We start from the raw sequence: 24,451 nt of genomic DNA on the forward strand, positions 1-24,451 counted from the left end.
TACTTGCCTTCTTCTAAGGTTCTGGCAAATTTAATTTCACTGTCTGCTCCTTGAAATTCATTAAAAAAAGGACGAGCCTTAATTTCATAGTTGACACCTTTTTTGAGGTCAGGGATAACCACACTATTTTGGGTTGGCGTCCTCACTTCAAAAACTGACCACTCTGATTCACCATGGTTGGCTCCAGACGGCCGATAAAGAATTCTATATCCTTGAATATACTGAGATTGTTGGTCCACCTATTAAAATGGCAAATAAAAATGTAATCATTCACATATTTCTATTGATTTATTAGAAAATTATGAAAATTAAATGTGACAAAGTGTAAAACATTCTATTTGTCTTCATCCCGTGGTTTTCTACTTTATGTAAAGTAGAATATTGAAAACAGATCACCTATTTTTTGTAATGTGTTCACTTTTTCAGCTTAATATATATTATTAGATATTAATTTCTATGCTTCATACCAAAAAGTGGAGACATCATAGCACTTCTATGGCATATCCAGAGATATGTCTGCTAAGGGTCAAAAGGATGAGAAAATAATATGTGTTTTATGACTTTCTAATTTTAAAGGCTACTTAATGCAACTTAAAAATATTTGTAAGTTTAGAAAAAGTCATTTGATAACAATCTATCACAAGTTATATATTCACGATTAATATTGTTTCTTTCCTACAGCATAATAGAAAACACCACAAAGATAAAAGTTTTCTCTGTTTAAATCCAATCCACAGGAACTGTAATAAAAAATGCTAACATTATAAAGTTATTGGTGGAGAGTGAACAGCAAATATATATATAAAATTTAATTATCTTTTGCATATATACATATTTTCACATAATAATCTCCTAGAACTCATCTGCTTATTAAAACTGTGATCAAACATTGCAACAACAATGACTCACTGTCCAGTGCACTTCAACAGAAGAGGAAGAAAGGATGGTGGGGCTATGGAGGTGCAGCACGACGTTTCCCAGTTCTCTCTGGACCTGCTTGTGATCCACCCCTTGACTTGTTGGGGGAACATCTGCAACAATCCAAGAAGACTTGTGTCAGATCTTACGTGATGTTATTGACTTGAATGAAAACATGGTGAGGCAATCCTTTCATTCATAGCGACTCTCAGAAAAGAAGAATCATTGTGACTAGGAAGACAACCTATGATACAGAATAAAATAGGAACAACTTAACCTTTTTATTAGGATCAGAAGGATAGGAATGAGAGAGAGGAGGGAGGGAGAGAGGGAAGGAAGGAGGGAAGACAAACAGGACATGTAGAAAGCAAAAAGAGCAGGAGGTAAAGATAACAATGGGAACAACTGCTTTTGAGGGCTCCTTCTACTATGTAATGATTGTTTTCTTGCCAAGAATGAGGAGCCTAGTGAAATCCCCTTGAGTTTGTCAAAACCTTCTGTAGTGATCTTAATTAGGCAAGAAAGAAAAAGTCAGAAACTGCAGTAAAGTGGATAGGTAATGAAAAGAATGGAGGCATTATAAGTAAAAAGCAAGCACAAAAAGAAGTCAGATACCTTACATTTTATAAGAAACTGGATGTTTTCTCAAATTATGTATATAATAAGTTAGTGGCTATGATGGGGGATACAGAAGCCCTCAGTAAGATGGATAGGATAGGATAGGATAGGATAGGATAGGATAGGATAGGATAGGATAGGATAGGATAGATCTGATGAGAAAACAGTACTTAACATTTATTTAATTAATAATGGTTTGGTTAGTTTAGTTACAATATAACTGTAAATGTTTAATAAAGAGTTTTAAATCTCAAGAACATCAATGTTTTAGAAAAGAGACCAAGAACATAGAGATAATTAGCTTTCATTTATGTTGCACTTTTTTTTTCCAACAAAGAAGGGTTTTGTTAAATTTAAAAATATATATATACATACATATTATTCAGGGTTCTCTAAAACAGAACTAGGAGAATACCTATGTATATATGTACACATATATACATATATATTTGCATCCAGATTTCTCCTCAGAGTGTTGTATCTTGGCACATACATTCTAGATTATTTGCCAGTCCATAAACACCAGAAATGCGAATTTTAATGTTCTAAATAATTACTTTCAAAGAACAGAGTCTGGATAGAAAGCAAAAACATTAATGTTAAAAATGAGGTGGGTTAGTAGTATCTTTGATGGAGTCCAGGGAAGGCAGGCTAATGGAAGAGATGATAGATTTGAGTGTTATCAAACACTTTTAGAAATAATACCCTTGACTGTATTGGGCCTATAAGTTAAGCTTATAAATAAGCAAAATTAGAAAAAAACAATTGAGATAATACTTTACTATAATTTAACTTAGGCTGTTACTGGCCCTCAGGCCACCTATGATCACAACCTATACACAACATAGTGCTGTACATATAGTATGTGCTTAGTAATTTAACTCATGTGGTTGAGTCACAAAAAATTGGTGTATGGAAAACACACGTTATGTCAGCTTCTAAACATATTTTCTCATGGGTAAGCTTCCAACCTCAGGCAATCTCCTGCCTTTTGGGAAGTATCTTTACACATGTAAATAACCATTTTAAAATGTACCTACTATGATTTGCATCACAATCCCTAATTCCTCTGGTTTGAGATAAATTTACCAGTTAATTCTTTCAGGAAACTGACTAAACTCCCAGACTTCCTGTAATCATTTTGATAACAGTGGTCTAGAATATTTTAGCAAACTCCCCACCAGAGAGAAAAATGGAAAATGTTGTCTAATATTGCAATATTTAGAAGTTTATGAATTGGCCCTTTATTGTTCTTGTTCTCCTCTTCCTCTTCCTCCTCCTGAAAGAAATGTGTTATAATGTAAAAGATCCTTCCCAACACTCAGAATTAAAGTTGGAGGAAATCTCAGATACGATTCTGTCCAACTGCTTCTCCAGTATTGGGACTCCCTACACTTAATCTCTAAAGAGAGATTATCTAGGCTCCACTTTGTTATTCATAGTAACTGGTCTCAATAATTATTATCTATATCATACATATTCCGTACATTTGGTGTCTGTGCACATATTCTTTAAAAAGCAGGGCTCAGGAATGCTATGTGGATAGGACGTGTGGATGAAGAATAGTAGTAAGAGAGGCAGCAACCACCCCCATTCTCAGCACTGACCAATAGTGCCGCTACTTGCTAGCTACTCATCTCACCTTCCTTGTATAAACTGTGTCTTTGGAAAAACAGATTTTGATTATCCTGTAACAAAGTTTTAATTCTCTCCAATTGTGACATAAGTCTACCTGACTCCTGAATTGGAAACCATGCCTTCTATCTTTGTAACTCTTACTTTTGACCCAGCTCATTCCTAGGAATCTCTACTTGGGTATGGCTTTTTTGTAACTATGGTGCAGAAATACTTATGGAAATCATGCCTTCTCCCTTATGAATCAATTTCCAACCAGTCTTTGCTGAATTCCCTGGCTCTTCCTTTTACTGCTTATATGTTCTGTTCTGAAATTTTTCAAGGTTCTTTCCCAGGTTCCAGCTATGGCCAATATTAGGCTGACCCTCAGCTGGGATTCATCATTTCTCAAAATAGTCCAAGAATTAGACAATGAAATTTCCTCAGTTTTACTTCTGCTCATTGGTTCTGTTTTGTTGTCTGTAGTTAGAATAAACATATCATTTTCACATGATAGTTTCTTAAAATGCTAAGGAAAAAAAAGACGTCATGCCTGCTTTAACTTTATTATTTTGAGGGTTAAATCCAAGATCCTTGGGTTTCTTTTATTATGATGCGAGTTTTACCCTTTCATGCACCACCACCAACTATCTTCATTGTCCTTTTAAACGTCTACCTGAAAATATGATGCTCAAAAAAGAACACATTACACCATTAATGATCTGACTAGTTCAGAGTGAAGATGGGAGATTACTTCATCCAGATATAATTGTGCTAGTGCCAATTAAGACCACATTTATCTATCTATCTATCTATCTATCTATCTATTTATTTATTTATTTATTTATTTATTTATTTATTTAATTATTTTGCTACATCGTTCAAGTGGCTCAGATAGGTATTTTAATTGATTTCAAAGATTGTGGTCTGTCTTCTACTTTCCTACACACACAATCACATGTTCTCACTTTAAGTTAGGTAACCTCAGCCTATTCTTCTACAGTTAATTTTTAAAACCTAAGTTCAGGGACCAAACTTTAAAATTTGCTTCATTAATTTCCATCTTTTTAGTACTAGCCCATCATTCCAGTCTGTCAAATATATTTAACTCTGATTCTCTCATTCAGCATGCTAGCTGTCTTTCTCAGTTTTATGATATCTATAAATTTTATTAACTTCTTTTATTTTTAGTGCAGACAGTGAAATACAAGTCCAGTAGTAAAATTGTATGGCATAAAATAGAAATCTGAGTCTTGTATGTTCATAAATTGATTACTTAATTTAATCCTTGTCTAATCCTGTAGAACAGGTATTTTTAGCCTCCTTATATAGGTGAGGAAACCGAAGCTCAGGACTAACTTGCTCAGGGCCATATAGATAGTAGGTTAAGCAGCTAAGATTAAAAATTCTTTGATTTCAAAATTGTATGTCTGTTTCACTACATTTCTAGTCCTCCAGTTGACATAGTTATTCATGTACAAAGGTAAGTTGATTAAAATTTTAAATGACATATTCAGATAAAATGTTAACTATATCCTAACTTACAAATGCAGATATACATAATAAAAGCATCCATATGAGTATATGACAGAATGACATTCAATCCAAATCTTCACTTAGAGTCTATTAGGTAGAGACCAGGGGACAAAAGTTTAAATGCACTTTACAGCTGTCATAGTTTCTGCATTCTTTACAAATGCGTATCTAATATTGAAAACCTCAAAGTGTCTTAAGACAGGCTCCAAGAATATTAAAGCTCCTGGTGAGATGACTCATAATAACAAATATAGGCATTTGGGTGTGTTGAATTCACACAGCAAGAAACAGACATGGACATGTTCTAAAACTTGGTTTGCTTTCTCTGTGAATTCTGAAACAAAAAGTTCTTCCAAAAAGGTTGTTTATTCACTCACTGGAAAACACAAAACATGCAAGATAGCTGTCAGACCCTATCCCAAACCAGGAAGAGGAGTTGAAGTCTTTCAATAATTTTGTGTGTAACTTGTTTCTATCATGTTAACTAAGTTACAATTTTTCCTTTGGGAAAGTAAAGCTCGGGATAGAGACATCATGATTCCTCTGTCATGTTGAGAAATAAATTTTATATTTCTAATCACTACTATCTAGAATTATCTTTATTAATATCAGGGCAAGCATATTTTAATTGCAAAGGCAATATGATCCAAAAAAAGGTAAAGGCCGATTCAAATTCATCCTTTTTTAAATATATAAACTTAATATACTTTAAATACTTTCTAGTAAAGTATTAAAACAGGATGTGAAAGAGGGCGAATGGGAAATAATCTGTCTATTGAAAACTAAAAATAATTCTATTCACAAAAGACAATAAAGAGCAGTGTATCTAGAACGTGGTCAGAGTGAACAAAATTTCCAGTTTCAAATGTTTTAAAAGTAGCTTTAACATATTGATTTTCCCTTTTCTCTGTTTCTTTAACACATCTTTGACCAAAATCATACATGCTTTCCATTTAAAAGTTTAATATATCATGGCTCACATAATTGACAATGAAAGACAGGCCAAACAACACACAGACCTAAAGTGTTTTTTCCCCCATGCTACTTAGCAGGAGGTTAGTTGACTGAACAGAGGGATTAAGAACTAGTCAAGCTTATCTTCCCCATATCTCTTACATTCACATGATTTCCAAAAAGCATTATTTGATTAGGGCTGTAATTTTCAAAACTCATCTAGAAGGTTTTGAGAACTGATTTCAACATAAATAAAATTTATTCAATTTTAAATATAATTAGTATATAAAGATTTTATAGCCACATATAGCAATATTTAAAATCATAAAACTGAATACAAAAAATATTCACATATTTTTTTTCTCATTGGAGTTGTGATTTTATAAAATGAGAAACATTTCTCTGTTATTAATCTTATTTTGGAGTGCTTAGTCCAGAAAATAATAAAGTTTACAGATATTGTGTTTGAATTTTAAAAATTAATTGATAAAGGGGGTTAAATGTAAGAGAGTCAGGGGAGGGTAAAGTGAGTAAAGAGAATCAAATATATGGTAACTGAAGGAAACTGGACTTTGGGTGGTAAACACACAATAGAATATACAGATGTCAAATTATAATGTATACCTGAAAATTAAATAATTGTATTAACTGTTACTCCAATAAACTTAATTTAAAAATACATTAAAAAATAAAGTTATTGCTGATAGAAAAATAAATTAATCGAGCACCTTGGACAACAAAACTATGTTAAATATACAATCCTAGCATATAGTACAAATGATTTACCTATAAAATTATCACAGCTAAGGATAATATTTACCTTGTGTTTTCACTGGGTCTGATATCTGGCTTGGATCACTAATTCCATATGCATTAGCTGCCCTCACAAGAAAGAGGTAAATTGCATTGGGTTTGAGTCCTTTAATGGAAAATACTTCTGTTTTCACATTCTCTGCTACCGTCTGCCAGCTACTACCAGATGCATGGCTAAGGAAAGATACACAAGTTAGAACATGCATATTTAGTGGTAACTCACAAAAAAGGACAACTAGGAAACACCATCTTCACTCTACCTGAAGGCTTCTATAATATATGATGTTGGGGTTGCTCCTGAATTCAAGTTTGGTTGCCATGACAATGTTACTGTATTTCTGCTGACATCTGTAACTTCAGGTTTTGAGGGGGCACTAGGGATTAAATTTGGGTCAGTGGGTCTTGGAGGCTGAACAGGAACTCCAAATTCTAACGAAGGGGAAAAAGATGAAAAATATTTTCACATATACAGATAAGCACATAAATAAATGTACATAACATATCCACACATCTATTCAGGCATCAGCACATCTACTTTATTTACCAGTAAGTAAACAACTGTGTTTGAAGCTTTCTTTTAAGGTAAAAATACTATCTAAATTACCTTGGACTTCAATGTAAGCACTCCATGTTGCTTCACCACTGGGGGTTGATGCAATGCAGGTGTACCGACCAGTGTCACCCAGCTGAGAGACAGATGGAAAATAAATATTTGAAACAGTCAAAAGCTCACTGGGCTGGAAAAATAATTATAGGTTTGTATATGGCCCATAAATATGAATAACTGCATTGAAATTCACTAACCAGAAACTATTTCTTAATTGAATATACTTTTATCGAATGTGAAGGAAAGTAATTCATGGAGATGTAAAAAAGATTTTATATGATTACTTTGATTATATAATAAAAATATAATATTTAATTGCATTAACATTATTTTCAGTGTCAGGGATGATAAACACTTCAAAGGGTTAGTCTTTATTGCTAAATTATATCTTTATATTTAATAAGTCATATAATAAGGCTGATAAAGTTTGACTATGCTTGCTATTTCATATTTTATCCGAGTTACAATTAAATGGATATAAATTAGCAGATCTTTATGGAAAAAGAATACATATAAAATAATTCCTCTTATTCAATCCCTTTCTCACTTTTGAAAAACCTTAATTTAAAGCAGTTTAATAAGCATAAATCCAAACCCTAGCTGGAATGAACTCTCTCCCTTCTAAAGAGTGAATACCAGAATACAAACACAGGTCACATGTTCAAGTTTAAAATCATCAGCAGTTTAATGAACCCATATGCCTCTGCTTAAGGTATTAACTCTATTTTCAAGTAATGTTTCATAAAGAGAGAATGTTATCATCTCGCTCTGTCCATTACAAGAACAAAGTCATAATAGGTGCCATAAAGAAATAAAACATAATAACTTTGGTGGCACATAAAATAAGCTGTTATGCTGATTCAAAACTCCAAAAAAGCCACCTATAATAGGCAATAAAGCAATTGAAATTGTTTATTACTGACAAGGCTATTCTTTCATATGCCTCATGAACTTGTCTGATCTTGACCTAAAAAGAAAAAGAAAAATCAAAACAAAACAACACAGTCCTGAAAGAACAGGTATGGGATGTGATGCCCTGGGAAAGTAAATCCCTAAATTGTTCCCACGAACCCACGGGCTTTTCATCATTTAACATTCTGATTTGAAATGTATACTCAGTGTATACATTGCTTTATAGTTTTTGTTTGCATATATAGTATTCTACAATTGCAAAATGCTAAACCATATATTCACAATAGAAGAACCGTTCAAGTACACTGCACGTCAAATGGTACTAGAAAATATCTTTGAAAAATGCTTTATAGAATGAATGACTACATCATACCACTACTTAAAAGGTACTTGTTCTCCCACAAATCCTCATCGACCTTCCTCAATAGGTCTGAAATTTTTTTTTCCTCCTCCATATAAAACCTTTAATTACTTGCCATGGGCTAAATTATGAGTCAAATCATCTTAAAAATACATAGTGGAATGTCTGAAAGAATAAAGCATCAAATTAAAAATATATTAATATTGTTATTTGACATTTCATTATTTCTAAAATTTGAGACTTCACTATTAGTTACTGGAGGAAAAAACAAAGTGAAACAAAATGGGAAACCCAGGGTGTCATTTCAAGTTACCTTGGCATAACGGATCTGTAGCACTCCAGTCTCCAGCTGTTTAATTCGAGAATCTTGGGTTGAAACAAGGACTCCGTCCTTTCTCCATAGAATCGTGGGCACTGGACTGCCTGTGGCCACACAGCTGAGCACTAAAGTACCATCCACTGCTACAGTCTGATTCACAGGACCTTGTCGAATGACTGGAGGAGGCCGGTCTGCGATCACTGCCAGAAGAAACAACAGGAAATAGGTTTCTGCAACTGGAAGCAATTTTCTAATCATCGAAGCAAGAGCAGTTGCTCTAGGCTTTGAAACAAACTAATTAAGCAAGTAATTAAAGTAGGAGATATGCATTATTCAGAATGCATTTATATGGTGCACTGATTTCGAATATTAAAATGAGGTAAAATGTATTCCTTTCAAGTGACCAACCACTGACTGAGTGTGCTGCATTGTTAAGGGACCTATTTAAGAGTTCAGGGACTAAATAAGGATTGTGGATAGTGAAGAGATGTATAGTGAGTGGCAAGAAATGGGATGCTGCAGCATTTAAACTTTAAAATATGTAAAAAATAAAACAACAGCAAAAGACATTTACCCCAAGGAAATTTATGAGACAAATTTTCATAAATGAACCAAAGCCAACTTGATATTTCATAACCGTTTGGTGTCACATAGAAAAATGATGGTATCACACCACCATGTTTGACAATTTTTAAATCAATATGATTGAGATCCTTTTATTTTAGAATTCTATTAAAATAATAAATGTAAAAAATTCCCAATCCTAAAGAATTCAGAGAAACTGGAAAACTGTGAAAATACATTCTTGGTAGGCTAATCTAAAAATATAACTCAAGCTGATGTCCTAACGTAGGAAATATCATAGTTCCATATTGAAATTATAGAAATGAGATAACACTTTTCCTAATTCTATTATCTTGATAGTTTTAATGTACTAAGGAAGGCATTTTTACAATCTATAAATTAAAGTATTAGTATTGTATGAAAAATCTAAAATCTAAAAACATTATCCAAGATAATAAATAAATTATTTCAGGGAAAGACTTAAAACAAATAGTGAAACTAGAATAAATCCTGCATCAGAGAGATGTTTTCATCCTCTGACCTAGGTGATTTAGGTGAAACTCCATGATGTTTTTCTAAATGAATAAAAAATAAAAAGATAAGTTTAAGAATTTGTGTTTCTCTATTAAGCTTTACAATTCTGACTATTAGTTAAAAATTGTAAAAGTCGCGAATATATAAAAGACAATTCTAAGAAGTTGCCTGATTAAAGGAAACTGGTTGCCAGAGTAACTAAATTTTGGATGCAACCATTTGGAAAGCTGGATATATCATGCTCAAAGTTTTATGCACCAGAGATTTTCACAAGCTGGAGTCACATTTCAATTTGTTCCTCGTTTATCATGAAATAATTATTGATTTTGTGCATTCAATCTAAGAAAATCAAGAAAGCAAGAGAGTGAAATCAGCAACTGCGTATTTTTTCTCCACCTTCCAATTCTCTTCCACCGTTGGTTACTAGTGTGAGATTTGTTAATACCGGAGGGGAGGTGGGTAGTGTATTAGAAGATTGGAGTTTGAAACTTGGCAGGAATGTTTCTGATATTCCATGAATAAAAAATATAAGCCAATAATTCCCTTGCTTAGAGTTATTTAATATTTTCTACATTATCTGTTGAGATTGGCTAAAATCAAATCAGAGGCCCCTCCTGATAAGTATGAAAAAAGAATGAAAGTGTTTTATTGTGTTTTGGGTTTTCTAAGACTGCCACCTGTGTTCCCTTGATTATAAGAATAAATAAATATTTACCTCCAGACATTAATTAAATTAGTAACAGAGGGTTTCTTTATAACTGATTAGAATTAAGTCCAGTAACGAAGTGGTTTGCATTTGGTATCCTTGTTATGTTTAGAAACAATCCAGTATCTGGGGATTTATTCAGTTTTCTACATCTTTCTAGTGTTCTGATATTTGCATCATGATTAGCATCATCTACGCCTTCTCATCCCATCCCAAACCAGTTTTATGATACTGTTTCTCTGTGTCGTTTATTTCTTCCTGGTATACACTGTGTAGTTTATAAAAATAAAGCAAGAAAAGAGTTGGGTTGACTATCAGATCCACCATCTGTCAAATGTCTTTGGACAAGTTCCTTAAATTCTCTAAGCCTCAGTTTATTTATTTTTTTAATCTGTAAAATATAATAATAATACTTCAGGATAATAACACTTGTTCTAATCAGTTCAGTGGATTGATTGCTAAGAAGATTTAAATAAAATAATAGATATGAAAGTGCTTTGTTAATGCAAAAAAACTATTCATATATATGAATTATGATATTACCACTATACTTTTCTGTAAAAAATTAATATGTAAATCAGAGCTAAAAGAGTTAAAGTGATTTTACATTTTTAGATAGAAAAAAATGAAAGATTTTTGATGTTGTCAGATTAGAATGAAATACTAATGAAATGCATATATTTACACAAACCAAAGAGTGTAGTACATTTATGCATCGAACCTAGCTTTTAGGATTTATGAGACAGACCTCAAATTAGGGTTGACATTTTACACTAAGATTATTAGAATGAATTATCAAGTAATACAGTAGAAAATTGTAAAAAACAAAAATACATTTTAATAAAGTAAGTGCACAGACTTTGGAGTCAGAAAGATGTAGCTCTGAAAAATAAAAATGTTCCATGTGTGCATCATCCAATACAGGAACCAATGGTTCACACAGCTACTGAGGGCCTGAGTGTGGCTAGTGTGATTGAAGAACTAAGTGTGTCATTTTATTTAATTTTAAGCAATTTAAATTCCAATTTAAATAGTCTCATGTGGGAAGTGATAATTAGATTGGACAGTACAAATTTTTGTTTTATTTTTTATTTTTTTTATTATCCACTTTATTTATTTTTATTATGGTGACATTGGTTAACAAAATCCAGTAAGCTAAGTTTCAAGTGTACAATTCAATAGTAAGGCATAGATATATATCGCATTGCATGTTCACCACCCATAGTTAGATTTCTTTCTGCCACCACATATTTGATCTCTTTTACCCCATCTACCTCCTCCCTCACCTCTTACCCTCTGGTAACCACTAGTCTATTGTCCATGTCCAGAAGTACAAATTTTTGTTTTAAATCTCATTTCTCCTACTTATTATCGACATGGTGTGGGCACACTTTTTCACCATTCTCAGTCTCTTTTCTTCATTTGTAAAATGAGATGTTGTCACATTTGAAATTGTTGATAAGTGAAAAGTTCTTAGCATAGTGCTTGGCACCAAGGAAGCATGAAATAACAGTAACTTTTTATCATCAGTATAGTATTAATGGTAGTAGTAATGTTGGTATAAGCAGTATGATAGGTGGTAGAACTTTATTATGGCAGACTTTGTAAAAATTTACCTGTCTTTTTCCCACATTCAATGAAAGATTTAAAAACCCTAAAAAGTAAGGGCATATCATCAAAGTAATATTTTATCTCCTGAAAAATAATGATCATGAGGGCTATATTAATATGTATAAATATATTTATAAAATGATTTCAAGTGAAAATAATACAAAATAACATACACTGGCTAAATATAAAAAAAAATCACATTTATACACCATTAAACATAAGTTACAGTATATCACAATTGCTATCAGTTTGCAAATATATCTCAAAAATCCATGATTTAGGCTATAAAATATTATCCCATTTTAGGAATCAGGGAACTGAAACTTTGAAAGCTCAAGTGATTTATTCAGATCAAGTGGTTAGTAATTGGTAAATCTCTCTTTTTTTCAATAAAAATTAATATTCTTTTCACTGTATATCAATAACTTTTGAGAGATAAATGCAAATGATTCTAAGTTATATACATCTTTTAATAACCACTATTTTTTTCTTACATTCTAGTAATAAAGAGAACAAACATTTTCAATTAAATAGGTGATATGAATTTCTACGTCCCTGAGTCGAATGCTAGTTGGGGTAGGCCACAGATACCGAAAAGCAGTATTTCAAAGACAACTGCTACTCTATCATATTCTGTGCCTCCTGCTCTATTGTCACTTTGCTTTTAGTTATTGATTATGAGACTAATAAGAGATACTTGACAATATTTTACCATAATTTTCTTTGGCCTTTTTTTCAAGTACAGCTGTATGTACAAGTTGCTTTATGAAGTTGTAATTGTAAATGTATGGGCAATTCTATGTTCTATTTTTTCTACATATTGATTTTATTGATCATCATCAAATTCATTACATGATATTTACAACCATCATTTATTAGGCGTGATGAATGTAAAAAATTGTAAAAAACTTTTTAGGTTATTCTAACTTATTTGAGCCAGTGCATATATAACATATATCATAGACAGAGGTAAGAGTCCAGACTTTTGAGTGAGAAAATACTAATTTTGAATTCTGATTTAACTAATAGGTAGTTGTTTATTTCTCTTTTTTCTGTTTCTTCCACTGAAGCAAAAAATATCTATTGAGCACTTATCATGTGTCAGACTTTGGAGGTTACTGGGTATACAATTAACTTAATTAGACAGACATAGGCCCTGCTCTTTTAGTGTCTAATGAAGATTATAGGAAAATAAACAGAAGACAGGACAGTATAGGATGCAATCTCTATATATACATATACAGGGTGAGGGCATAGTACCCATATGTGAGGAGTTAGGGAAAGCTTCTTGAAGAAATTGAAATTTCAAGTCAAAAAGAGCATGTGTAGAAGTCTTAAGACAAAAAAAAAAAAAAAAAAAGGAAACAATAAAATTAGGGCATGTGAACAACACACTATTCTGAGATGAACCGGCAGAGGTCAGATCATAAATTATAAAGCATATTAAGGAATATAACCTTTATTCTGAGAGCATTGGGAAACGAAACAATAAAATTAATGTATTTAAAATTTACTCTGGATTTTTTTTTTAAATTTCAAAAAATATCTGTAAAATCCTAGCTAACATTATACTTACTGATAAAATAATAAATGTTTTTTCTCTTAAAGTTAGGATCAAGAAAAATGTGTCCACTATCATCAATCCTACTAATTATGTCAGAGATCACAGATAATGCACAACAAGTAAATGAAATAAAAGGTCTAAATATTGGAGAGAAAAAGTAAAATTGATTTACTTTGCAGTTGCCACATTTTGTTCATAGACATTCCAAAGTATTCTACCTACAAAATCTTAGAAATAATGAGTAGATTTAGCAAAGCTACAGGTTATAGGGTTAATATACAAAGTCAATTGTACATCTTATTTTAAACAATACCATAATGATACACACACATCCAAAATCATAAAATATCATAAGAATAAATCTGCTAAAATATGTACAAGACTTCTACCCTGAAAACTATAAAACTTTATTGAGAGATTTAAAGATCTAAATAAATTCATATATATTTCTCTAAATTGAAAGACTCATTGTTTAAATGTTAATTCTACTTAAATTGTTCAATAATTTAAGTGGAATGAAATTTAAAACTCAGATTTTTGTGCTTGTTTAGGAATGTGTGCATGTGTATATTAACAAGTTGATTTTTAAAGCATATAACAAAATATAGAGAACCTCCAATAGCCTAAAAAGGAATTTAGACCCTTATTTTATACCATAAACAAAAAATAATTTTAAATGAATTAAAATTTTAAATCTCAAAAGTATAGACAATAAAGCTTCCAGAAGAAGACTTAGACATCTTCATAGCCTCAAGGTAAAACAGAAAACTAAAAGTACAACATATAAAAGAAAATAATAATACATTGGTCCTCATTAAAATTAGTTACTTAAGCCCTAAAATCATCATCAAAAGAACAAATGAGAAGAAATCTTTATAATTCATATATCTCACAAGCACTTATATCTGGGAAAACCAAGATATTGAGTGCACATGCCCACCAATGGACTTGTTAGGTATATTTAGCTTTATTAATAAAAGCCCTAAACTGAAAACAATCCATCAATAGACAGAAACATAAATGAACTGTGAACTATTTATACAATGGAATACTACATGGCAACAAAAAGGAATAAATATGTGTATATATATATATTTAATGTGAATATTTACATGTTTATATATTTATATGTATACATATAAATATATATGTATATTTTTATTCTCATATTATTATACTGTCATCCTTCTAATGGTTGGTGATTTTCTCCATCATTGTGTCATTATAACATATTTGGCATTAATTGATCAAGTTTAAGAGAATTAATAAACAAGATAAAATCACATTAAGAAAAATTGTTCATTATCATGAGTTGTGAGTTGAATTTATCAGAAATGCACTTATCTCCTTGATTTAGAGGAAAGAAAAGGATGATATTTTACACTAATAAATTTTCAAATAGCGTTTTATTTTTGAAAACATGGAAATATTCTCATGTACAGCTATTCAGTATAAACTTTTCTTTGCATAACTGCTATACTTTGGTGAATCTGACTTAGTGCTAGAAATCTATAGTACAGTCAAGTTAAATTAAGAATCATTTTAGACTTAATCATTGTATTAACATGCTCTTCAGCTTTACTCAACATTGCTGTAAGTAAGGATACGAAGTTGAAAATAAATATGTTTACTGGTACTTTCATTAGACCCTAAGGAAAACTTTGAAATTTTGAAATAAAATGCTCTACTTTACCATCAGTAACTTCCAAATATGCTTTTGTGATGATACTTCCGGCAACGTTTAAAGTCTGGCAGATATAATAACCTACGTCAGATCGCTGGACATTAGTAATAGTGAGGTCACCAGTCTGGGAGACTGAAAAACGGCTGGATGACTGTGGTGGCTGATATGAGAAAAGCAGATTCTGTAATCCAGGATTTGGGAGGAAAGAATAACAATAGGTTAATTTCTAGGCTCTGATATATTGGTACGTATATATATTTATAATAGATATATAAATATGTACACAAACACACAGACCACACATATATGTACACAAATAAGCTAAATATTGTTTCTTTACATGCTCACATATATAGATATGCACACACATAAACACATAAATATATAAGATTTACTAATCTAGTCAAATAGGTTATTAAAAATTGTAAATAAATTCTAAATATTGATATATGCTTTTATAATTATCAGTTTCAAATAATATTAGATTTCAAAGGCTATTTGGTATCTTTAGAGTTAAGAGTTTTAGATATTTAACCAAAGGAGAGTTAAAAACTTTGCATGTGTGTGCGTGTGTGTTTGTGTTTGTGACTATTAGGATTATAAACACTGTCTTTTAATATATAAACAAAATTAAAATTTAAGTACAGTCTGATAAGCTAAAGGATATAATTTTGGCACCAATAACAAGTATCTCTATTAGCCCTCCACTATAAAATATCAGTGGCCTCTATCAAATTCACAATTTCTTGTTTCCCTTGAACATATATTGAATTTAAGAATTCATAATGGGGCTTTATTTCTGCAGAAAGTTATCTTAAATACAAAGTAAAAATAAGATATTATTTTGTAGTACAAATTTCTCACTATGAATTGAAATATTATGTTTGTCAGAGGGACACATTATGTCATAGAATTTCAGGAAATAAAAAATATCAACATTTTTTCTAAAAAAAAAAGTTGCCCCTTTTTAAGTATTTTATTGAAAATCTGAATTCATGGTTTCTTTTGAAAATATCAGAAGATCTAATAATCCTGGACCTGAATTTCCACATGGCAACCATTTGCTGGTGCCAAGTAGCCACTGTTCCTTCTCAGTGGGGTATCTGGGCATAGGCTAGTTGCCTTGCAAGATACATCATTTTTTAAGGTTTAACTACTAAACCATGGACATATGTTCAATGACAAAATTTTAGAAAAAAAGGAAAGTGTATCATTAAACCAAACCAAATCAAATCAAAATTATCTTGAAATTTGATATAAAGTTTAACTTAATAAGTTATTAAAATGACTAAATGATTCATTTAAATATTACTCTATTAAAAAGAACTTCTAGTGGATTTACTATTATTGCTACACAGATTTTCTTATATAACATACTTTCAATTCTTCCTGCTTAACTAAATTTTTTTTTTCTTATCTTTAATTAGCTATCAGTAAGCTTAGTCCTTTGAGGCCAAATGGAATGTGTTAGAATCAAACAACTGACTAGAACTCAAATGATGGCCTAGATACCATAATCAAATTAATATTTGCCTAACGAAATGAAACAAAAGTAAGCTTGATAGTATTGCTTACAAAACATTAGTGAGTGCAGTCAGTAAACTACCTATATGTTATTTATAAGAGCACATATAAGCAAGGCCATAAAACAATGCACCCCAAATTGATAAAGCAAAAAATAAAAGAGGTTAGGAATAACTATTAAAAATGAATGAGAATCATTTTTTTTTATAAGAATCAGAAACAAAAGGGAAGGAAATCCTTTATTGAAGAAGGTAAGTCATTAAGAGATAAGAAAAAGATGTACATTTAAAAAAATATTTTAAAATTTCCTATTATTTTAAAAGTAAAATTATTTCAAAATTTCCTTTTCATTAAGCTGAAGCCCAATAGCGAACTTAAGAGTTAGTAAGAGAATAGATCTCTATATTCCAGTTTCAAGGTTTATAGAAAATTATGGTTCATAAAATGTTTAGATAGTAGGATTTGATAGGAAGCAGGATATCGTACACGATTGTTATCAAAGAATTAGAATATACTGAACTATATTTAACATGACATCTATGTTAAAGAGAATTCCATATAGTTCAATCAATGTCTTCACTCTTTATGTTTTAACTGATATTTAAAACATAAAGAAATGAAGAAGACACTTCAAATTCCTGGTACTTTCAGAGAAATTGCACTGAATAATTAACTCTTTTTTAAGTGTCTTTAAAGCTCTTTTAATATATATATACAGATAGATATCTGAATAACAGAAAAAAACTAATTGAGTTATGTTTAGAAAGACTTCTTTTAATGTGGCTGAATTGGTAATAAAGGTAAATTCTATGTAATAAAATAGTTATTATTATATGTACTAACCTGTGTACCAAAACTAGGAAGGGAAATTGCTTTGAGAATGCAAAAAATGAAGGAAATTTGGTCTTCTCTCTCATTGCTAAATTTTCTACAACACTCAGGAAATTTTTCAATTCTCTTAAAGTGACAGCTGTATGACTAAATAAAATGTTGTTTTTCTTTATATCTAGCATTCATCTTTGCTGATTGAAACAACAGACCAAGCTCATACCTGACTCCCCTCTCTCCTCCAAAAAATAGCTGGTTGGGGATTTCCAGTTGCTTCACACTGAAAAGTTACAGTTCGTCCCAAGGCAACAACCTGGTCACGGGGTTTCACAACAAAATGCGGAGGTTCTAAAGGAAATGAAACAAAGTACACTGAATAAAAACATGTAGTTATTGTCCTAATTGAGACAATCTGCTGATATATCAAGTACCATTGTTATTTTATACAACTCGTTATGTACTATAGTACATAATGTACCAATTCTCACTTTTAATTCAATTGAAGCTAAATTGTTAAATTGTTAATTCCATTTATAGAATGGAATAGGGTTTTGTGAAAAGGTTTTTTATTACCTGACTTAAGATTAACTGTATGAAAAGAGTCTCTGAGCTACAATTTGACCCTTTACATTCAAAGTACATTTGAAATTTGTATGAATAAATACCTTTTCTCATTTAGAATTGCTTAAAGATGAATGGACTTTAATCATACACAGAAGGACTTCCTGATGTAGGTAGTTCCTAAATTACTTTAAAAGCTCCCGGAATGCTACCATGCAAATGATAACCATTTAAAATTCTCAGTCCAATAACTTGAATAGAAATGAATTTGAAGCTATAGTGGAGTCGAATGCTTCCTTCATTTACATAGGCAAGGGCATGTTCAAACAGAATATGTATGGAAATGAGGGCAAATTTGAAACATCTGCTCATCCTGACATTATAAATACTGCCAGCTTTGTACAAACTGTTTGATTTATACAGACTTAAATGGCCACTTCATCCAGTGGTAAATAGAGTGTCAGAAAATTGTGTCAGTTAACATTGAGAGCAATGGCAGCTGAAAACATTAGGTGTGCTGATGGAGTCACTCCTGAAAAAAAAAAAAAAAATGCTTGTTTGGGCCGTGCTTTATGCTTGGAGAAATGTGTACTGAATGTAAGTCTTTTTACCTACTGTTTACACTTTTCAAATTCATTTCTTATCAGCTGTCTGAAACACCTAATTATGCTCCTCTCTTGTCTCAGGTCAAACTGAAGTGAACGTTTCAAGCCAGACATTAAACAGTTTATACAGGATACAGTTCTTCTAATCCACTTTTTAAGACTGCTCCATTGTTTCTAACGTTTTCTTTAAAAGTACTTTTAGTTACTTATGTCAGTCACTTAGGATAACTCGGTAAAATGAATGAATGTGAATCAAAAAATTATATTCAGAATATGTCCACAAATGCTACCACTCTGCTCACAAGATTATGATTTCTTTGTTAATAAAGGTGAAGATTTAAAAGGGTATTCTTTCTCTTGTAAATATTTTCTGGTCAATTATAGCTAAGACAGATATACAGCTACTTATATATTATATATAAAGTTTATAAATTTATATAAATATATATAAATTGAAATATAAACTTCTTAAAAAAGGGATATGTAAAGCAACTTGTCAAAGATTACATGGTGGCAAAACTGAAGAGAGCAATTAGATATCCTAACTTCTTCTAAACTCCCTTTTTATTTTTAATTGCGGTTTAGTAGAAATTATACCATTTGACTAGAAAATTATAGGAGACCTGAAGAATCAGGTCAAATGCCTTCAAATGTCCTGTAACTTTATAGGGAAGAAAATACAAAGTTAGGAGGTATAGTTTAGGTTCAATTTGGTAACGCTGAAGTTCTAGCTTATAATTTTTTTTAAATGTTGATTGTAATTGAGTGCTTCACTCATGAATTTAGCAAACACTATCATTATCTAGGTATAATAACAGGCATGTGCATCATTGCTTGAGGATTTTCCTCCATATGCATCCATACAGGAGTATTTGATTCCTTAGTTAAGGATTGAAATAATTGATATAGATATCAGAAGAAAACATTGTAAAGATTGACTGGATAATAAACTAAAGCCAGAAAAGATTTTGGTTTGTTTCAATGAAAGAAAACCAAATGATTAATTAAATGAATGGAAGAATATGACTTTCCAATATGCAGGGAATTTGAGTAGGAAAATATAAATGTTTAAATCACTTAGACAAGTAAAAAACTTCGGGTGGTCTCTTTCCTAACTCTCAGAAGCATGTGTAATAATGTGTTCCAGAATCCATGTTTCTTTTATGAAATGCCAACTTTCTTCAAACCTCAAAGACTTATTTGGGAACAAGGGGATACAAACCCTTATGCTAACTACATTTATTCTACAGCAATACTTCCACACAGGATATTTGCCTGGAAATGAATTTACTATATTTTGTAGGCGGATTCTTGAGCCAACATCAACAGTGACATCAGCCACAAGATATGTCTTAGAAATACAACTTTTAAAAAATCCTTTTCTACATGTATGCTAAATATCAGATGTAGACATATCTCTAAAAATAATTTAAATGGGTTAAATATGCCTATCTATCAATCTATCATCATCACCTATGTAGACTGCGAAGGTCATCCGTCCTATACATCTACTTAATGTTTATGATAAAATGTTGAAATATTTTTTAAGGCTCCAACATTTAAACTTGATATAACCAAAAATATATAATCATGTTATTAATGTCACATACAGTCAGTGCTGAAAATTTAGAAAATTAGGCAAGCAAATAAAAAAAAAAAAAAAAAGAAAAACTACACTGTAATTTGACTATGCAAATTGGGTCATATTGTTTTAAAATATTCTCCAACAATCTTATTTTAATCACTGTTTAATCCATATACAAATTGCCTTAAATTATTTAACCAATCTATTGGTTTTAAATTTGAATTATTCCTAACTTTCACTATTAAAAACAGTTGTGTTTAACATCCTTCTCAGTTATACTCAAGATTATTTCACCTGACACTTCTCTAATAGGGCACTTTCCTCCCAAATCTCACAACACTGAGCATTAACATCTTTGTCAAAAGAACAGAATCTCCTCTTAATTATCATTTTTAATTCAGCAACCTTAAACATTTACCTTCACATTACTTCGTCATTGGTATCTTATTTGTTGAGATTGCATTTTTATGCTAATCTATTTGATTTCTAAGAAGTATTTATAGGCTAAAATTTTATCCATTTCTCATACACCTTGTAGATACATATTTCCATTTTGTTAACAGTCTTTCTAATCTGGTTAGGCATTTTTCTTACTCTGTCAATAAAATTATATAATATAGATTATATAATACATATTAAATTATATTATGTAAGTATTCACCTCAATTCTCATCCCATACTTTTGTCTTTATTTTTTATGTTTAAATTTTAACCATCTATATTTGTGTATATACAGTAGTATATAGAAAGCTATTTTTTTCAAATATCTCATTAATGCATCATCATTATTGAACAATTCATCCTATCTATATTAATACGAAGTAATGTATTTATAATATTTGTATTGCTTTGTAACTTAAAAAGTAGTTAGATTCTTTTAGGATCAAAATTATTCCCTGGCACATTCATGCAAAATTTTCCAAAAATGGTGTTCCAGCATCCATGTGAATGGATCTTCCACAACATGCTAATTACGAAAGTACTTAGCGATCTAATGACTATTTATTTGAGGACAAATGTTTATCAAAGCAAATTTTAATACATTTGAGGTACATCATGTAGTTATTTCTTACATAAAATGGGATGAATCTGATACATAGAAATGAAAATGAATCTAAAAAGCCCTAAGTACAAGGTTATTTATCAACAGGGCTTTTAATGACTATTATAAAACAATAGTTACAAAAACTCAGATAGACAAACATGAATACATAAACATACTTTGGAGCAAAGAAAAAAAATTGTTCTCTGGGCACCTATTTTGGTTTGTTTGTTCATCTTATGAGGTATAAGTTGAAATAGTACTTAACCAAGTTACAGTCATATTACTTATTTTATCACTTATTTAAGGAGAGAAAAAATAAAAGGATGCAGATCACATATCATTTAATAAGACATAAAGTTAGCAACCCCATTACCTTTACTCTTTGTCAGTTACCCATACTTCCTGCAGAGTTTATTCTGTGCAGTCTGTCTTTGTTGCCAATGAACAAGTGAAACATGGAGGCTGATTGGTTGAAGGACATGGAAGGGTATGGATGGAAAGGGGAAGAGAAGTTCCAGTCACAGTGACACGGTGATTAGAAGATGGCCAATAAAATGTCAACTTACCAGACCCAACTAAAACAAAAGAAAAAGAAAACATGGAATAAATTAAAATAAAGAAAAAGAAAAAAAAAGAAAAAAGTAATAAGATTTGACTTAACAGTGATCTTTCTTTTAAAATAAAATAAAGAACACATTAATATTTGGATAGATGGCTCATACTGTCCATGAATGAATATTTGTTAGCATTTTAAGTATAGTCATGAATAATTTAAGAAAAATAGAAATGAATCTTAAAATCTCTTAAATGATTAAATGGTTGAGCTACAATGGATGACAGCTATAAAATTATAAAATGATTTTCAATGACTTTATATTTTGCTACCATATGGCAGGGTTAGAAACTACACATATAATGGGTTTAAAAAACTGTAAATCTTAACTGCTAATGCTACATAGTATAGAAATCAAACATCTTAATCAAAGATAAAGTTAAGTGTTAAATTCTCTAACCCCACTATCAGATTAATTTTTTAAAGTTTCATGCCACCAATGATATTTTATTAAACCCCTGTTTCTCATACTTGAATATGCATACAAAAATCACCCTAAAATCTCATTAAAATACAGATTATGATTCTATAGGCCAGGAGTGTGGTCTGAGATTTGCATTTCTAACAAGCACTCAGGTGCTGCTGGTTCATGACCATAGGGTGAATAGCAAGGTTACTCAAAGGTGTTACATTTAAATTCTTGCATACACTGAATTGAGAGGACACACAGAAAAAATGTGAACACATATTGAAAATAGAAAGAAACTTTACAACTCTATCTAATAAAGTCATAATCACATTACCTGTTTTCAATGCTGAAACACAGAGTATTTTAACATATTACGTAATACATATTTTAAATCCTGGAAAAATGGTATTGCTCTCTCAGAAACAAAGGTAATTATCACTGTCAAATGCAGAACTTTTTCATAATAGCCCCACAGACACCCATTGTGTATTTGAGTAAATACACTTTACTCAAATAATTCCCATGTCTTTCAGCAATTCAAAATTAATTAGACTTGATATACTTTCCTATAGTTTAAATAAATAAACTATGCCAAGCACTGCTGCTGTAAAATGGTAAAGTTTTAAAACAGAGACAGAAAGTTCTCTTGCCTATTGTTACCATGTATGAAAAACTAAAGGTAACTCAGAAACATTTTTTAACTCAGTTTCCCTTCAATGTGAGTGAAATAACGTCTTTATTTTTCACTCGAAAGGTAAACACACACACACACACACACACACACACACACACACACACAACCTTTAAGCATAATTTTTCATTCACTCAGGCAAGAAAAGAAAAGAAAAAAATCTTTCTAATTTACTCAAAGATAATGTTTTCTCATAGTATCAGCTATGCTATCTAGATTTAAAAACACTGAGCGAATCGAACTTGGTTCCACTTCTTGAAACCTCAAAGATAAATGTTTTTAAATGACAAGAAGAAATATTTAGAAACTACAAGAAAGAGAACCTGACAAACTGTAGCAACAGAATTTTGCTTTGAAAAAACAAAAAGTTGTAGAGTCATTTTTTGGGGTAATCTGTGAAAATAAATTCATCTAATTAGACCGATGCAGTTAAAAATCAAGGCTTATTTAAAGTCGAAGACTTAAGGAATGATTTCTAAATATTTTCTAGTCATATATTTTTAGTAATTTAAAATTCCTTAAACATTTCAAAAATACTCAACATGTTACAAATAAGAAAAAGACCAGGAAGCAGCTCAAAAAAATATTTTTTCTTTGCTTATAGGTTTTACCAGTGATTAGGTCATAGGGGTTGAATCTTTTATTAATTAAAATCCAATGTGTTTAAGAACTTCAAGCTAAATATTTGCATATCATATCAATGACAAATAATAACTAAAAGTATTTCATAGTTTATTAAGGACACTGAAAATTATCTAAAAAATAACACCTAACATAGAAGCTACTAAAACGTCAAAGATTTTTGAGAGAATCTTATCTTAAATTATCGTTTTAGCTTTTTTCTTTTTTTAATTTATTTTAATTAGTTTCAAGTACACAGTACATTGGTTAGACATTTACATAGTTTATAAAATGATCCCCCTAATTGCTCCTTCTCTCTTCTGGTTTTCTACCTAGCCAATATATTAATGCTAACTACATTCCCTATGCCGTGCTCCTCATCCCCATGACCATCTATCAACTACCAATTTGCACTTCTTTAACTCTTCACCCCATTCTCCTAGCCCCCCAACTCCTCTCTGTCTGTCACCAAATTATCCTCTATATTTGTGAGTCTGTTTTTGATTAGTTTGTTCTTTTTGTTCTTCAGATTCCACATATAAGTGAAATCATATGGTATTTATCTTTCTCTGTCAGACTTATTTCACTCAGCATAATAACCTCTAGGTCCATCCATGTCATTGCAAATGGTAGGATTTCATTTTTTGTAATGGC

General features: G+C 30.9%; 1 protein-coding gene across 4 annotated transcripts in view; it reads right to left on the reverse strand.

The window, feature by feature from the left end:
- The window catches only part of ROBO1 (roundabout guidance receptor 1), a 385,827-nt gene that overhangs the window by 61,043 nt on the left and 300,333 nt on the right, over nucleotides 1-24,451 (reverse strand). For all 4 annotated transcript variants that reach the window (XM_006926234.3, XM_015600202.2, XM_015600203.1 and 1 more), the window contains exons 7-15: nucleotides 22,030-22,038; nucleotides 17,891-18,015; nucleotides 15,325-15,496; nucleotides 8,647-8,852; nucleotides 7,058-7,139; nucleotides 6,714-6,882; nucleotides 6,461-6,627; nucleotides 910-1,031; nucleotides 8-239 (exon numbers count right to left, since the gene is read on the reverse strand). In XM_006926234.3, coding sequence (XP_006926296.2) covers nucleotides 8-239; nucleotides 910-1,031; nucleotides 6,461-6,627; nucleotides 6,714-6,882; nucleotides 7,058-7,139; nucleotides 8,647-8,852; nucleotides 15,325-15,496; nucleotides 17,891-18,015; nucleotides 22,030-22,038 — 1,284 coding nt within the window. The remainder of the gene's footprint in view (nucleotides 1-7; nucleotides 240-909; nucleotides 1,032-6,460; nucleotides 6,628-6,713; nucleotides 6,883-7,057; nucleotides 7,140-8,646; nucleotides 8,853-15,324; nucleotides 15,497-17,890; nucleotides 18,016-22,029; nucleotides 22,039-24,451) is intronic.

The sequence above is a fragment of the Pteropus alecto genome, unplaced genomic scaffold (genome assembly GCF_000325575.1).
Source record: "Pteropus alecto unplaced genomic scaffold, ASM32557v1 scaffold239, whole genome shotgun sequence".
NCBI lineage: Eukaryota > Metazoa > Chordata > Mammalia > Chiroptera > Pteropodidae > Pteropus > Pteropus alecto.